The 16230-nt window shown below is 47.1% G+C and overlaps 1 protein-coding gene across 4 annotated transcripts in view; it reads left to right on the top strand.

Moving 5' to 3' along the window:
- Positions 1 to 16230, top strand: part of LOC146858071 (uncharacterized) — a 499452-nt gene that overhangs the window by 166487 nt on the left and 316735 nt on the right. For all 4 annotated transcript variants that reach the window (XM_085648839.1, XM_085648840.1, XM_085648841.1 and 1 more), the window contains one exon: positions 8551 to 8628. In XM_085648839.1, coding sequence (XP_085504965.1) covers positions 8551 to 8628 — 78 coding nt within the window. The remainder of the gene's footprint in view (positions 1 to 8550; positions 8629 to 16230) is intronic.

Below are 16230 nucleotides of genomic sequence, written 5' to 3'. Positions count from 1 at the left end.
CACATAGTTGCCAACTCTCTCACCTTTTGCCTGGGTAAGCATAAGGAACTTGTACTGCTCCATTACAACATTTAGTCGTGGTCCAAAGCGAGTTTGTAATAACAGTAAACTCATTTCATAAACATCATTGGGTTCAGCTGCTTCTCTTCCAATCGGTATGGGGTCCAAACTATCATAAATGTTTCTACCTTCGATGCCAAGATTGTAGAGTAAAACATCCTGTTTTGTAGCTGCAGAGAATCTTTCCCCATCAATGGCTATGAGATAAGAATGAAAAAGTGGTTTCCATTTTTTTCTACGGTAAAATTTGCTCACCACGTTCAGATAAGAACTGATGTGGTTGGCTCATACCACTGGACGTCGACATCCTGAAAGAAAGGTAACTTAACAAACTGATAAAATAAACTAATATAACAATTTAAAATAATAGACTAATATAATGAGGCAAAGTAATAAGCTAACTGAAATGTCTCTTTTTCTTTTGCAAGTCTCTTTCAGCATGTAGCGGTAAAACAAATTCCCATTGCGAAAAAAAAAAAGCTGCTGGTGCTGATTTGCAAATAATATTAGTTAACATAACACATTAAAATAAATAACTTATTTGTGTTGAGAGTTTCCAAACCTTGTCTTCATTTCACAGGTAGGAAAAACCACACAGTAAAGCGCTGCTTTTCATCTTGGTTTCTTGGTTACAAATGTCACACGGTGAACGCGTAGCTTCTATAATTCACCAAAATGCTGAAAGAAGGCATCAATGTTGTTGATATCACAATGGAAACAGGACAATAATGCATAGTTGCTCAAGTCTTCAACTCACATCGGCATATCAAACGTGCGTGTGTTACTGAGAAGATGAGCACGCAGGCTGGGCACGTCACAGTTGGGGCTCGAGAGCACTCTCGTTCCTGTCCTCGCATCAGGACAATGTCTGCAGCCTTGCGGTGAGTTATTTTTTAAATGTTATAGCACGAGCGCTCAACAGGGGCCAGGCCCACCACGCAGTCCGTAAATCCAAATAATGCCATAAAAAAATGTACCGGTACCGCTCGAGCCTCCGGACTCCACAAGGCGTTTAATATGGTATAAGTAAGTCTCAGTCACTCAAAAAAGGGGGAGACCAACCTTGTCCGATGTAAATCAAAGCAATACTTGACAAAGAGACACACGCTGGGTTCTTTGGTGTTTGTGGATTCACTTGCTAGTCGTTGCCAGTAATAAAGCGAAGAAACCTTCATGTAACATCAGGATGAGTTTATTCTACAACCACCAGACAGTCCACACCAGCAGCAGACGCTACAGCTGACACTCAATCTCTGAGGTCTGTGTTCTGCAGCTGACATACCTAACATTCTCAAAAGAAACTAATAATGAATGGGCAAGTTACAACATAATGAATGAAGTTCTCTTCCAGGGGATCCTCATCAATAGTCATAAGCATTAGAATATTCCCGCCCATGTGCGGGATCCCGGAAACAGTATATTATATGTGCCCCACATATATATATCCATACATATATACCTATATGTATACACAAGCAATTGCAGCCCCTAACACCCTAGAGCTGAACCATGCTGTAAGGAATTTCCACTACACATAAGAAAAAAGCATTATAAACATGAGAAACAACATTATAACTTGTTTGGAAACTGTTTTAATGCTTAGAAAACAGCAGAAATTCTTAGAAAACACTGAAAGCATAGGAAGCTCCCAGGCTGCATTGCAAATACCCAGTCTAAAAAGACTGAAAAGCTAACTCATAGCTACATAGCAAAAACTGACACCGTGCCTTTAAGGCACACCTGACCCCCACCTTCCCATCATGCCTCAGGGGTGGCAGTTAGGTCAGTTGTTCTTTCCGGCTCCTTCTGGAAGGATCCTGGCAACAGAGCTCCACTTTTTTCTGAGTTTCTCAGAAAATATTGTCTGTTTTTCAACTGTTTTTTCCCTTACTTCGACGTTTTTCATCTAAGTCAGTAAGAGACTGCCTTTTTTAGGCATTTTTGGGCATTTTTTCCATCTTAAAATGCCCTCTCTTTTCGATTCTTGCCCTGCATGTGGCAAGAAAAAGGCCAGGACTGACTCTCATAGGGTCTGTATCCTGTGTCTACCGGAGGATCATGATTCCAGCACATGTCCTCACTGCCAGGGCCTGTCCAAAAGAACTTTGAAGGACAGAGAGCGAAGTCGCGCTTATGGCCTGGCACAACCATCCAGAGGCCGATCTCCGGTGAGGAAGGGCTCCAAGAGGCATAAAGATTCATCTAGAAGCAAGTCCTCTCGTCCTTCCGCCTCAGCGTCGGGCTCGGCGCTGAGAAAAGATGTTCCGGTAGGTCGTGTTTCGAAAAAGAGGTTCTCGACAGCGGGCTCGCCGTCGAGAGCAGGTACGACGTCGAAGTCCAGACCGCCATCGTCAACTCGGCGACGATCGGCGTCGAGATCCAGAGCCTCTCCGCCGTCGTCAACCCGGTGACGTTCGGCGTCGAGAGACACCACCCCTCCGCCGTCGTCAACCCGGCGGCGATCGGCGTCGAGGAGCAGGGAACCTCCGCCGTTGTCAACCAGGCGACGTTCGGCGTCGAGGAGCAGAGAGCCTCCGCCGTCGCCAACCCAGCGGCGTTCGGCGTCGAGGAGCAGGGACCCTCCGCCGTCGACGACATCTCAACGTCGATCGGCGTCGAGGAGCATGGACCCTCCGCCGTCGTCAACCAGGCGACGACCGGCGTCGAGGAGTGTCACCCCTCCGTCGTCGAGGGCACCATCCCCTCCGTCGTCGAGGCTCCATCGGCGTTCGACGTTGAGGCAACAGGATCCTCCGCCGTCGTCATCCAAGCGACGTTCGGCGTCGAGGTTGGCATCCGTCTCGACGTCGAGAGTGGCAGCATCTCCGCCGGCGTCCCCGCGGCGTTCGGCGTCGAGGGAGAGAAGGCCTCCGTCGTCGGCTTCACATCGCCGCTCGACGTCGAGGCGGCAGGCTTCGCCCACTGAACATGGCCGCCGGTCCACATCGAGACGGCGTTCGACGTCGAGAGAGTCCCGGCGAGAAAAGGGACGACACCACGGATCGACGTCAAGACCGCGCTCGACGTCGAGACAGGCCTCGGACAGGTCGGTGGTCCTGGTGACAGTCGGCGTCTCGCCATTCCTCCTCCCACTCAGGGGCCTCTCCACGACCGGCAAATCCACGAGAACCTGCGGTTCAACCCCGTAGGTCTTCTCCTCAAACTCAGACCATTAATCTGTCACCCAGATGGCTACTGCCAGCACATCATTGGCAGGACTCAGGGCCTACAAAGAGGATGCGGGAATACATCAGTCCAGTGCATGATTCTCCGCTGCAACGGCTGGTGGCGGCTGTGGACAGAGCTAGTCCCCCCAGGCCAGCACGTCAGAGGTCTCCGGACGACAGGCGACGCAGATCGCGCTCCCCCAGACGGGAGGAGCGTTCACCTGGTTCACGGGCTCGTGATCATCGCCGGAAGCGCAGAAGGACTCCATCATCGTCCTCTTCCTCGTCCTCCAGGTCCTCCATCAGGGACTATTCTCCCACGCTCTCGGGCAGCCCAGTGTCCAGGGTCTCGCCCGTAGACGACATCAACACCTACCAGGAGGTGTTGCAGCGGGGAGCACAGAAGCTGGGGATTGAGATGTCAGTCCCCCAAGTCACCACCTCGGTGATTTTTGAAACACTTCACCAAAAGTCTGCCTCTCGTCCGCTGCTGCCTTTGGTCCCAGGGATCATGGAACCAGTCATGGACACTTTTCTCACCCCGGCGACTGTCAAAGCCGTTCCGGCTCGTATCCTGAAAAAATACAAGCCAGCTACCTCTGACCCCGTCTTTGTGAAGATAGACCCACCTGCGGACTCTGTCATAGTGGCAGCGGCAAGGAAGGGTCAGACGGCGTCGGCCTCCTCTTCCGTCCCTCCAGATAAGGAGAGCAGAACCCAGGACTCATGGGGACGCAGGGCCTGCTCTTCTGCGGCGGCGGCCCTCAAGATCTCCAGCGCGGCGGCGCTTCTGGGCAGGTACGACAGGGCCCTCTGGGACTCGATGGAGCGTTTCGAATCCAAGCTCCCCAAGGAGGACCAAAAGGACTTTGAGGAGATTGTTACGGAAGGGGCACTGGTGGCTAATCAGTCGATTAGCACAGCGGCGGATGGTGCGCTAATCTCAGCCCACTCTTACACACACGGCGTCTGCGCCAGGAGGTCGTCCTGGTTGCGTCTGACAGGGCTCAAGCCAGACGCACAGCAACGGATTTTAAACCTCCCGTTCTCTGGCAACTCCCTCTTCGGCACTCACACGGATGAGGAGATGGGGCGCATGAAAACGGAGCTGGACACCCTCAAAGCCGTGGGCTTGGAGAAGAAAAAGGAATTCAAGCGCCGTTTTCGACCCACCCAACGCAAGGGGCCTCAACAGAGGGTTCAAACCCCTCAGTGGTCTCAGAGCAAACCCCAAGGGAAAACCCAGTTTAGAGGCGGAAAGTCTGGCAGGGGCAGAGGTGGACACCAGCAACAGTCCTCCACTACCACAAGAGGAGGAAAGTCATGAGCTGTGGCTTCCTCTACGGCCGTTGCCCACTCCAGTGGGAGGAAGTGCATCACAACATCTAGCAGAGTGGGACAGCATCACAAAAGATCGCTGGGTGCTGAATATACTGCGTCATGGATATGCGCTACGTTTTCGAGCGCGTCCCAGAGACATCCCGCCAAAGAGGTCCCGTCCTCACCACCTCAACCTGCTCAAGCAGGAGGTGAGATCCCTTCTGAAAAAGCAAGCCATAGAAAGGGTTCCTCCTTCGCAGGTCGGAAAAGGAGTGTACTCCCGGTACTTCCTCGTGCCCAAGAAAGATCAAGAGCAAAAGTTTCGGCCGATTCTGGACCTTCGTCTCCTAAACAAAGTCATCGTCAAGGAGAAGTTCCGTATGTTGGCGCTTCACCAAATATGTCCACATCTACAAGTCGGAGATTGGATGTGTTCGGTGGACCTCCAAGATGCGTACTTTCACATTCCAATAGCGAAACATCACCGCAGGTACCTACGGTTTGTGGTTGGAGGCAAGCACTACCAGTACAAAGTGCTCCCATTCGGACTCAAGTCGGCCCCGCGAGTCTTCACCAAATGTATGGCAGTGGTGGCGGCCTGCCTACACAAGCAGGGTCTCTTCGTCTACCCGTACCTGGACGACTGGTTACTGAAGGCTCCAACCCAGCAGCAGGTGAAGAAAGACTTCCAAATCTGTCTGAGACAGTTGCACGCTCTCGGCCTTCACGTCAACATGGCGAAGTCCGTGCAGCAGCCCACTCAGTCCATCCACTACCTTGGCTCCGTTCTGGACACAAGCGTGGGAAGAGCGTATCCTTCGGAGGAGAGACTGTCTTCAATGAAGAGAAAATGCAGGCTTATGCAGCAGATGCGGAGGCCGTCAGTTCGGCAGGTAGCATCTCTGCTGGGTTCCATGGCGTCCTGCATTTTTCTAATTCCCCACGCCAGGCTGCGAATGAGACCTTTGCAGCAAGCTCTGGAGGACCAATGGGATCAGTCCACAGGCCGTTGGGGAGATCGAATCTCTCTCTCCCAGGTGGCGAAATCTTCCCTAGCATGGTGGACTCGTCAGAACAATCTGTTGGTGGGAGTCCCGTTTCACCAGCCACTTCCGGTGCAAACAGTGGTAACAGACGCGTCGCTACAAGGATGGGGGGCCCACATGGGGTGCCTCCAGATACAAGGTCAGTGGTCTACAAAAGAACAGGGCTACCACATAAATATGCTAGAGCTTCGAGCAGTCCATCTTGCTCTAAAGGCGTTCCTCCCAGCAATCGAGACCGACTCAGTCCTGGTGCAGACCGACAACACCACGACCATGTTTTACCTGAACAAACAGGGCGGGACTCGGTCACGCCCCCTCTCCCTGGAGGCGCAGGCGATCTGGCACTGGCTGCTCGCCCGGAACCTCTCGGTGGTGGCAGTACACCTTCCAGGGGAGTTGAATATCAAGGCAGACGCACTCAGCAGGCACTTCGAAGATCAGCCCGACTGGGTGCTGCACGACGACGTGGTGGCGGACCTGTTCCGTTGGTGGGGTCGTCCAGACATCTATCTGTTTGCAGACGACGAAAATTCAAAATGCCACGCCTTCGCGTCCAGATTCCACCGTCCAGGGACCAGGGGGAATGCTCTTTTGATGGACTGGTCAGGGACATTTGCCTACGCCTTTCCGCCCCTGCCTCTGATTCCGAAGGTGGTATCCAAGCTGCTCAGATCCGACATGAAGATGATCCTCATAGCTCCGGACTGGCCGCGCCAGTGGTGGTACCCGGACCTTCTTCATCTCTCAGTTCAACCTCACAGGCGGCTGCCTTGCAGGCCGGACTTGCTGTCCAAGATGGGCGGGAGGATTCTGCATCCCAACCTTCCCTCACTGAACTTAACAGCATGGCTCCTGAGGTCCTGCAATATGGACATTTAGGTCTACCGCCTGACTGCATGCATATTCTCAAGGAAGCGAAGCGACCCTCCACAAGAGCGTCTTATGCGTTTAAGTGGAAGAGGTTCTTCATTTGGTGTAGGGAGCATCACCATGATCCTACAAAGGGGCAGGAGGACGTCATCCTTCCGTACCTCCTTCACTTAGCTAGATCAGGCTTGAAGTATGCATCCATCAGGGTCCATTTGTCTGCCATTACAGCTTACAGGAGGTCTCCCAGTCAACCTTCTTTTTTCCAGATGCAGGTGGTCAAGGACTTCTTGCAGGGGTTGAAAAAAGTTTACCCCCCTGTTCGAAACCCTTCGCCTCCGTGGGAGTAGAACTTAGTGTTATCCAAGTTGATGGTCCCACCTTTTGAGCCGATCCACAAAGCTTCTTTACAGCATCTGTCGTGGAAGGCCGCCTTTCTGGTAGCCATTACATCGGCACGCAGAGTAAGCGAAATCCAGGCTCTGTGTACTAAAGAGCCGTACACGGTTTTTCACCAGCACAAAGTGGTCTTAAGGGCACATCCATCCTTTCTCCCTAAGGTAGTGTCTGATTTTCATATTAATCAGTCCATTTCTCTGCCATCCTTCTTCCCGAATCCAGCGACCCCGGCTGAGCGGTCGCTCCACTCCTTAGACCTCAAGAGGGTACTTAAATTCTACCTGGCAAGTACCAGAGGCATTAGGAAGACGGACCAGCTGTTTGTCAACTATGGCGCCATGAGAACAGGCTTCCCAGCGGCTAAACGATCCATTTCCAGATGGATTGTTTACTGCATTACCCTAGCCTACCAGCTGGCGAAAAGGCCCTTACCTTTGGCCCCTAAGGCTCATTCTACTAGGGGGAAAGCGGCCACAGTAGCTTTCTTGCATGACGTTCCAATGGCAGAGATCTGCAAGGCGGCCACTTGGAAATCGGTCCATACCTTTACCAGGCACTACTGCCTCGAATCCGATTCCAGGGCGGATGCCCAAGTAGGCCAAGCCTCCTTGAGGAACCTGTTTGGGTAGCTGAGCTATCTGAGCATACTGTTCCTTCTCTGTTTATTTTCTTTCCTTTGCCCGCAGGGGGATGAGGTGAGGCTCGCTATTCTATTCTAATGCTTATGACTATTGATGAGGATCCCCTGGAAGAGAAGGATTAGTTACTTACCTGTAATCCTAGTTCTCTTCCAGGGGTATCCTCATCAAAGTCATAAGCAACCCTCCCGCCTCCCCGGGCAAAGGTGTAATAATTTTCAGAGGTTGTTATTTTTCTTTGTGCCATGACTTTTCAGTCTCCGCAAAGAACAACTGACCTAACTGCCACCCCTGAGGCATGATGGGAAGGTGGGGGTCAGGTGTGCCTTAAAGGCACGGTGTCAGTTTTTGCTATGTAGCTATGAGTTAGCTTTTCAGTCTTTTTAGACTGGGTATTTGCAATGCAGCCTGGGAGCTTCCTATGCTTTCAGTGTTTTCTAAGAATTTCTGCTGTTTTCTAAGCATTAAAACAGTTTCCAAACAAGTTATAATGTTGTTTCTCATGTTTATAATGCTTTTTTCTTATGTGTAGTGGAAATTCCTTACAGCATGGTTCAGCTCTAGGGTGTTAGGGGCTGCAATTGCTTGTGTATACATATAGGTATATATGTATGGATATATATATGTGGGGCACATATAATATACTGTTTCCGGGATCCCGCACATGGGCGGGAATATTCTAATGCTTATGACTATTGATGAGGATACCCCTGGAAGAGAACTAGGATTACAGGTAAGTAACTAATCCTTACCGTTCTCAATGATGATTGGAGTACATTATAGAGGAATTTGGCAAATGCAGAGTCTTTGTTTTCTCTTCTGAGGAATCGCACATTTTCAACAGGGGCATAGAATAATGTAATTATAGCTTTTGTGACCTTATTAAATTATAGAATGGTGCCAGTGTGCTACAAATACGAGGTCTTAATTATAGTACAGAAGTTGTCCTCTTGCTATTCAAGGAACATTCAGACCATGTGAAGATGAGTTATCTTATTGCTACGGAACTATGATTAAATGCATATTTATAATTTTACATTTCTTTGTTTGCAGAATAAAACTCTCACAGAAATAGAATTGTTTATGAATCTTAATCTCAACACTGCAATAGAAGTCAGTGCCAACACCGAGGTAGGCTCAAATGAAAACCTTCTGTTTTTTGTTAATTTGAATATACTATTGATTACACTTAACAATGTATGAGCTACACAACTTGCTTTCTATATTTATCTTTTGTCTTTCTGTAACTTCTATTTTTATGATATTTGACGATCCTTCAGTTACCCTATTTTTCCTATCTGTTCAGCCCATGTAAGTGGTGTGCTCTGCAGGTTTAACCCAATTATTTTATTTCCAATGTTCCCAGTGTTCTAAAGTGAATAAACAGAATTACCACTTATGAGGGTTATGTTCAGAATCCTTGTGGGTCTGTTTTATTGTAGCGCTGCCTTACTCTCATTAAACCTGCCCCTCATGCATTGTGTGTGCTGTGACAGTCTCCATTCTGTAGGAATACCTTCTATGTTGAGTCATACAAACTTTCTTCACCTTAAGAAAAACGTGTTTAGAATTGGGATTCTCCAATTAACATACAGAGAATCTTGATTTCATAAAAGGCAACAGAGGCTAACATTATGAAATAACTCTTATTGCTGGCCCAAAATGCAGCACATGTTTTACATCACAAGTAAAACATTCAATAGAACTTGGATAAACAACATAGCAACAACGTAACCATGCATCATCCTCTTAAGGCTGTGACGAAACGTTAATCCCATCAGTGTTAACCTGTAGTATTGGTGATACTGCTTGATGAGAATAGAAACGTCACAGTGATGATTTCTCTGGAAAAAATTAGAGAAAAACTGGTAATACCAACTTAAAAGGAAATGTAATTAAGTTATCAGAGCAAGAGTTATACAAGAAAAAAAAAAGCTATACATTTCAGCAAATGCAAGAAGACATGCATAGATAACATTGTGATATAACAAACAGTATAAATAACTCTAAAGTTGTTTATCTTACTCCACATGGGTGTGGAGGGTGAGATAATGTTAGACTCAGTTGTCTTTAATGAAATCAAGATTCTCTCTGTATGTTAATTGGAGAATCGCCAATTCATTACAAGATTGGAGGCTACCATTATGCAAGTTTAAAGCTATTTAACGTCACACTGCTCACGTGCTGCACCGGTCTAAGGTAGAAACTTGCAAAGGTCGGAGCACTGGACCAGTCTGTAGCTTTAAGTATATCTGTAAGTGTACCTCCAGCCCAAAACACTTTGCTGGCAATCGCACCCCGCGAAGAATGTGCTCAAATTTTTGGTAAATCCACTCCTGCTTTTAACATAATTGTTCTGACCAATTTAGAGATAGTAGCTGCAGATATTGCTTTATATGGTTTCACAAAGGATATCAACAATTGATTCTCACCAACTGGTCTAACATCAGACGTGCTACTTTCGTAAGCTTTCAAACAACTTACAACACATCGTTTTTTACAATCATTAAAATAAGGGTAAACAATACTCTGACATTGTTTCCCCCCCCCCCCCAAATCTTGAAATGGACTCCATCCGAAGAGGGGTATCTATTGCAGATTTCTAATGCTCTAACATCTGATACTCTTCTGAAAGATATAAGGCAGAGTAGAGTAGCTAATTTCATGAACGACTGTTTTTGAGAGGTAAGGGTTGTCAGGCCAAGACATAAATAGGTCAAAGGTGAGGTTAACGTTCAATAGAGACTGATATTTAGCCCTGAGAGGATGTCTGTCTTATCCCTTTTATTACTCTTTGGATCAAAGGGTCGCTACCAACAGAGAACTCATTTATGAATGAGTGTCCTGCCGAAATCCCTGATCTATAGCAGATAACAGTTCCATAACATAAGCCTGATCTAAATAATTCTGCCAAGAAATTGGCTATTTCGATTACAGGAGCATCCATGGGATCCAAATCCCGTTCCAGGCACCACCTAGACCATTTTCTCCATACACCTCTGTATCTTTTCCTTGTTCCTGGTGCCCATGACTCATCTAGTGGGCTTTTAGCCTTCACTGAAAGACCTCCGTATCTGCTTGATCTCCTGAATTCATCCAAATAAGAAGGTTCATGTTTCTCTTCTTGTAAGAGAGGATGTTTCTCCCCTTCTTGTCCTAGGAGAAGGTCTAAATTCTTTGGAATTAAATGTGGGATGTCTGCTGCTAGTTCCAAGACCCCCCTGGAACCATACTTGTGTGTCCCAAAAGGGAGTTACCAGTATGATGTATCTCTCTCTGGATTACAGCGAATAGGGGAAGGGCATATCAGCTCTTCTTGTCCCAGGGCATCCACTCCCATAGCTTTGGGATCTGGTCTCCAGCTGAAATATTGTTTCACTTGATAAGTTAATCTGCCGGTAAACAGATCCACCTGAATGAACCCCCCAATGATTCTGAATTTTTGGGAAGGTTTTTGGGTTTAGTTTCCAGTCGCTTGAGTAACTTAGAAACCTTGAGTTCCAATCTGCTCTTATGTTCTGGTGACCAGGAATTAATTCTGCTTTCGGCAAAAAAAAATTGGGTCCAACAAAAATACCATATTTCCTTGACCATGACTGAGTACTTTCAACCCTGTGACCCGCCCCCTAGGCTATTGATATAGGACATGGCTGTAAAGTTGTCTAGTCTTAAAAGTACTACACTGTTCCTTATGGAGTACTTGAAACTCATCAGTGCGTTCAAGCCAGCCATCATCTCTAGACCATTTATGTGCAGTAAATGTTCCTCTTGAGACCATTTCCCTCCTGTCTCTGTCCTAGTCTTGCACCCCATCCCAGGTTGCTTGCGTCTGATTTCACTATGTAATTTGGGACATTCCCAAAGATTACCTTCCCGTTCCAAATGTCCAGATTGTTTCACCACCACAGGAGGTCCTCTCGTGCCTCTTGAGACAAAGGAATCTTGTCTGAATACCACAAACTCTTCCTCAAACCAAGGATTTTAGTCTCTGTAGGGGTCTGTACTGTAAGGGACCTGGGGAAACAGCCTGAATAGAAGAAGCCAAGGCCAACCACCCTTGCTAGAGATCTTAGACTTAGTGTATCATTTGATAGGACATAAACTACTTTCTTCTCTATTTTGAACAATTTTGTCTGGGGTAATTGTAATTGGCTTGTGGTGGTATTCACTTGAAACCCTAGGAACTCTAGGTTCTGTGTAGAAGTTGTTACTGACCTTTCTTGATTGACAATGAAATCTAGTCCCTCTAAAAGGTCTATTGGCCACTTCATATGTAGTAACAATTTTTTCTGAGTCTGTGACATTATCAACCTATCGTCTAGATAAATCAGTATTCGAACACCCCTTTTAAAAAAAATAAAAAAACAATGCTACTACAGGCCTTAGAATCTAGGTGAAGCACCAAGGGTCTGATGAGAGGCCAAAGGGAAGACAACATATTTGATAAATTGTCTCCTTCCATGTGAAATGTAAATATTTTTGCGAGTGGTAATCCATAGGAATTGTGAAATGTGCATCTTTGAGGTCCAATTTCACAAGCCAATCTTTTTCTTGTAAAATGTCCCTCAGAAGATGGATACCTTCCATTTTGAAGTTCTATGTACTAGGAAGGTGTTTAGTTTTAAGTTTATTACGGGCCGCCAGCCCTTGTCCTTTTCTTTACTAAAAAGATTGTACTCACAAACCCATCGTTTGGTTCTAGGACTTGGCGGATGGCCCCTTTTTGTAACATTTGAATAACCTCTCATTCCACTAAAGCCGATTGATCTTGATCTAAGATCAGTTCTCTGGGTTGGTGTTTTTGGTAGAGTGTGTGGGGGAATTCTATTTTGAACCCCTTTACGATGTTGAGAACCCAAGGGTCCGTTGTTACCAGGCACCAATTTTTGCTGAAGAGATTTAGTCTTCCTCCTACCTTTAAAAGGGAAGAACCAGAAGGGGCTAGGAGTCATACCTTGATGTCCATCTCCTTGGAATCTGCCTCTGCCGCCTCGAGCGCAGGGGCCTCGACCTCTTTGCGGAAAGAAGGTATTATTTTCTCACAATTGTCTTCCGGAACTTCATTGATTATATTGGTACTAGTGGGACCTCTGTTACCTACGGCTGACAGCCAGTCCCATCCTGTCAGCCCTTCCAAAAACCCTACTAAGAAACATGCGTCTCGTATTAGACTGAGCTTTGCTATAGGCTGTAAAGTTGAAACCTATTTTCCCAAGATTTAAATGAAATTCTCTCCAAAAAGTATTGGATTTGGGTTGCCCTTCGTATTTTTGTTAGCCAAGTCTCCTAACTTAGGGGTTATCCTCATTAGAATGGCTCTTCGATGCTCAGCCGTCAGGCCAGCGTTGGCGTTCCCCAGGAGGCATAGTGCGCGTTGGCTCCAACCGCGCAGTAGATCAATATCTACATTGGTGCCCTTGAGTGAGGCTTCCTCAACCAGATCTAATATTCTGGCTAAAGGACCCAGGATATCTAGAACTTTATCCTGGCACTGTTTGAGGCAACGTTCAAGCCCTTTTCTCAGAACCCTTCCATTTTTAACTAAAAGAGGTCATTAGTACTGGGTTTAAGTTTCTTGTCATCCCAGATTTATTGTCCGAGAAGGTTCTAGGGCATTCAGCCCTCATTAAGTTTCGCGTTTCCTTTTCCAGGGAATTGCATATCCAAAATTTTATAGATTTTGATACGTGGTCCATAGGCCACCAATCTTGGGTGTGTGATTTGGTTTGAATCAAACATTTCCAACCCTGTAGGGTCTTTAATGGCTGTAGAGTTAGAAGGCTGTTCAAGATCCTCATCGAGGAGGTAATTATCTAGGGTCTCAAGAGGATCGTCCTCAACCTCAGGGCATATATCGTAGCAGCCTATGCTTTATTTCCAGTGTGTAGACTGGCGTCTTTTGTGCCATGAAGGCCACTTGATCTTTTCGTGTCACGGTGGACACCTGAACTATTTGCGGCAATAAGGCTGCTCTTGCTTGTTGTGCCGCAATGGGTACCAAGATTATTTGTAGCGCACAGGCTACCTAGGGATTGTTCTCTCTTTTGTAATGCACTGGCTACCATTATTGATAATAACATTAGTTAAATGCTTCGTTTTTTTCAGTGCCTTACCTCTTTTTTTAGTGGGAGTTTCTTCGGAGAGCGATATTAAATCTTCCTCATAGTATTCTCTTTTTCTTTTGCTAAGAGCAGCCTCAACTGCCTCTTTCAGTAGGGACTTGAATTCTTTTTGAAAATAATAAATTTGCATACTTTTATTAAGGGGTCTGCTTGTACTCACCTCTGCCTCATTGTCTGACATTCTTTAGTCAGAAGTCTAACACAACAGGGTTGGGAACAGTCCAGCCCGAACTGCCAAGCCATGTCTTCCTTAGACCGGAAACAAGCATCCTGGGACCGGTTTCAGGCTAAGAGCCCTCATCAGCCATGCTAGCGTGATGGATTTAGGCCCAGATCTCTATACTGGGGAGAATATATGACATTGTTCTGCATTCTGTCCATCACTTGTTCTTTTTGAATTTGTCACCCCGAGTGGGACGGGTATGCTCATACGTGGGTCCCTTGCTCTCCATGCCACTGGAGTCGAGCTATCCTGGCGGATGAGCGGTGAAACCCTGAAACCGGTTCTAGGATGCTTGTTTCCAGTCCAGGGAGGCCCTGGCCTGGCAGTTGGGCTGGACTGTTCCCATTGGGCGCAGGGTCAAGACTGATTTGCATATGGCTGGGTCTAAACTGGAATGGCATGGTGAACAAAAAAACGATAGATTTAGGAAGATCTCTGTTCTGGGCAGAATGTATGACATTGTTTTGCATTCTGTCCGTCAATTGTTCTTTTTGAATCACAGCAGAGTGGTGCTTGCCACACTGAATCACACGTATGAGGGGGGTGGCCTCGAGGCACCTAGAATGGAGCTCTAATATTATGCCGCTCAACTGCAGCATGCAACAAGATGGTTTGCTGAGGGGGACAATTGGGAGAAAAGGCTACTCCAGGATAGAGTACAAGTTACTGACCTGCCATCCCTCCTCTTGCAGGGTGCAGGCACCTCTGTTGCGGTGCCTTATGTGGTCAGACAGACTGCGCACATTTGGCAAACATTTGCGGAGCATGTCTTACGACACAACCCGTTCCATCGGGATTTGTCGGTTTGGGACATTGCGCCGGTTAGGAGGGTGATGTCCAATATGTCATACTGGGCGTGGCAGGAGGGAGGTTGTGACATACTCGCAGATTTGTACCTGGGCGAAAGCTTTATTACATTCGAGCAAGCCTGTGACGAGTATGGATTGGGGCAGGGACAAAACTTACAATACGCTGCCTTAGCCAATATATTCAAAGACATATGGCCCACGCATCCATCGATCACGCAAACTCTAGACATCCTACACACGTGCGGTGCGTGTAGACGCACCATATCACTACTGTATAGGGCCATGAGGGAGCCCCCCCCCCCTCCCCCAACTCATGCCCTAGGTGCCTCGGGGAAGGGGCTAATTTCCTGCATTTGGCTTGGGAATGTCTTGAGGTCAGTAGCTTCTGGACGGAGGTGGTGGAGCGGATCAGAGGCTGTGTGAATAGGCAAGTGCAATTGACACCCACCCATTGCCTACTGGGGTTAATACGGAAACCTAAAACGCAAAGCAAGTTAGTATATTGACGCCAGCAATTACTTTCAATGCTAGCGAGGCACAGAATCGCAATTGTGTGGGTGCGGGCGCCCGAGGTTTCGGCATGGCTACAAGATGTGCGTGAATGGACATTAGCTGAGGAGGTGTACATGAAGAGGTGTTACAGCAATAAAAAAATTAGAGGACGATCTAAGGCTTTGGAGGGAGCTCAGTCATGATCTTCTGGCTAACTGCATACAGTCAGGTTCCCAAAGTGCATCAGTAGTGGGTAACTAGGCAGGAACAGAAGGGGAGAGGGATTAAATGCCCATTATACTTGGCTACTGCTTATGGAAGGGGGTGGGGGGGGGGGATCAGCAGGTGGACCGACCTCTAAAACTGCTCCACTATGTATTTTCTGCTGGTTTCTGTTGCACACCTGTTTCATGGCATCATTCGCAAATTTTAAAATGTCAGTTTTTATGGCTTTTTTCGAGATAGACTAGCATTTTTCTGGTGTTTCGTACAGACTCCTTAGATCTAAAGCCTATAGTGTATTTTTGACATATGTTAACCACAGTACCTTATGTGTGTGTTCTAGTGACAAACAGTCCACGATGATCTGTTGGATGAGGATAACAGTATCTCTTCTTCATATTGAATGCCAGAGGACAATTGGTGCTACATTTATTTGGTCAGTAATGTAGGGGATGCTTAGCTCATAATGTAAATTAAAGTTACTGAAAGCAACTGATAGGAAGGCTCATCATTGTTTTCCAAAAAGGAGTCTTTAATTGTTTGTATCACCTTTACATTAGTATAGCCCCATACTCCAACGCCTTAGGAAGCTACTTAACTTGATTTAGCCCCGCCCCCAGAGGCAGGCGGAAGATAACGTACAATCCGACACAAACACCTAAGTCACTACAACGAGACGGCCTCAGATCTCCATAGGACACAAGGAGCCACATCTTCACGATCCCCCGTGTATCTGATATAGTACCATAGACTGTAACCACGATCAATCATATTACACCAATAACTCCGCAACAGTTTCCCCCAGTTCACCCCCAAGGTTAATGTTTTTTTCCCCCATTTCGGAGGTTCCGATGCCGATGACACC

Source organism: Triturus cristatus, chromosome 3_2 (assembly GCF_964204655.1).
Source record: "Triturus cristatus chromosome 3_2, aTriCri1.1, whole genome shotgun sequence".
Lineage (NCBI taxonomy): Eukaryota > Metazoa > Chordata > Amphibia > Caudata > Salamandridae > Triturus > Triturus cristatus.
The sequence above is the reverse complement of the archived record's forward strand: the minus strand, read 5'-3'. Positions and strand labels throughout refer to the sequence as shown.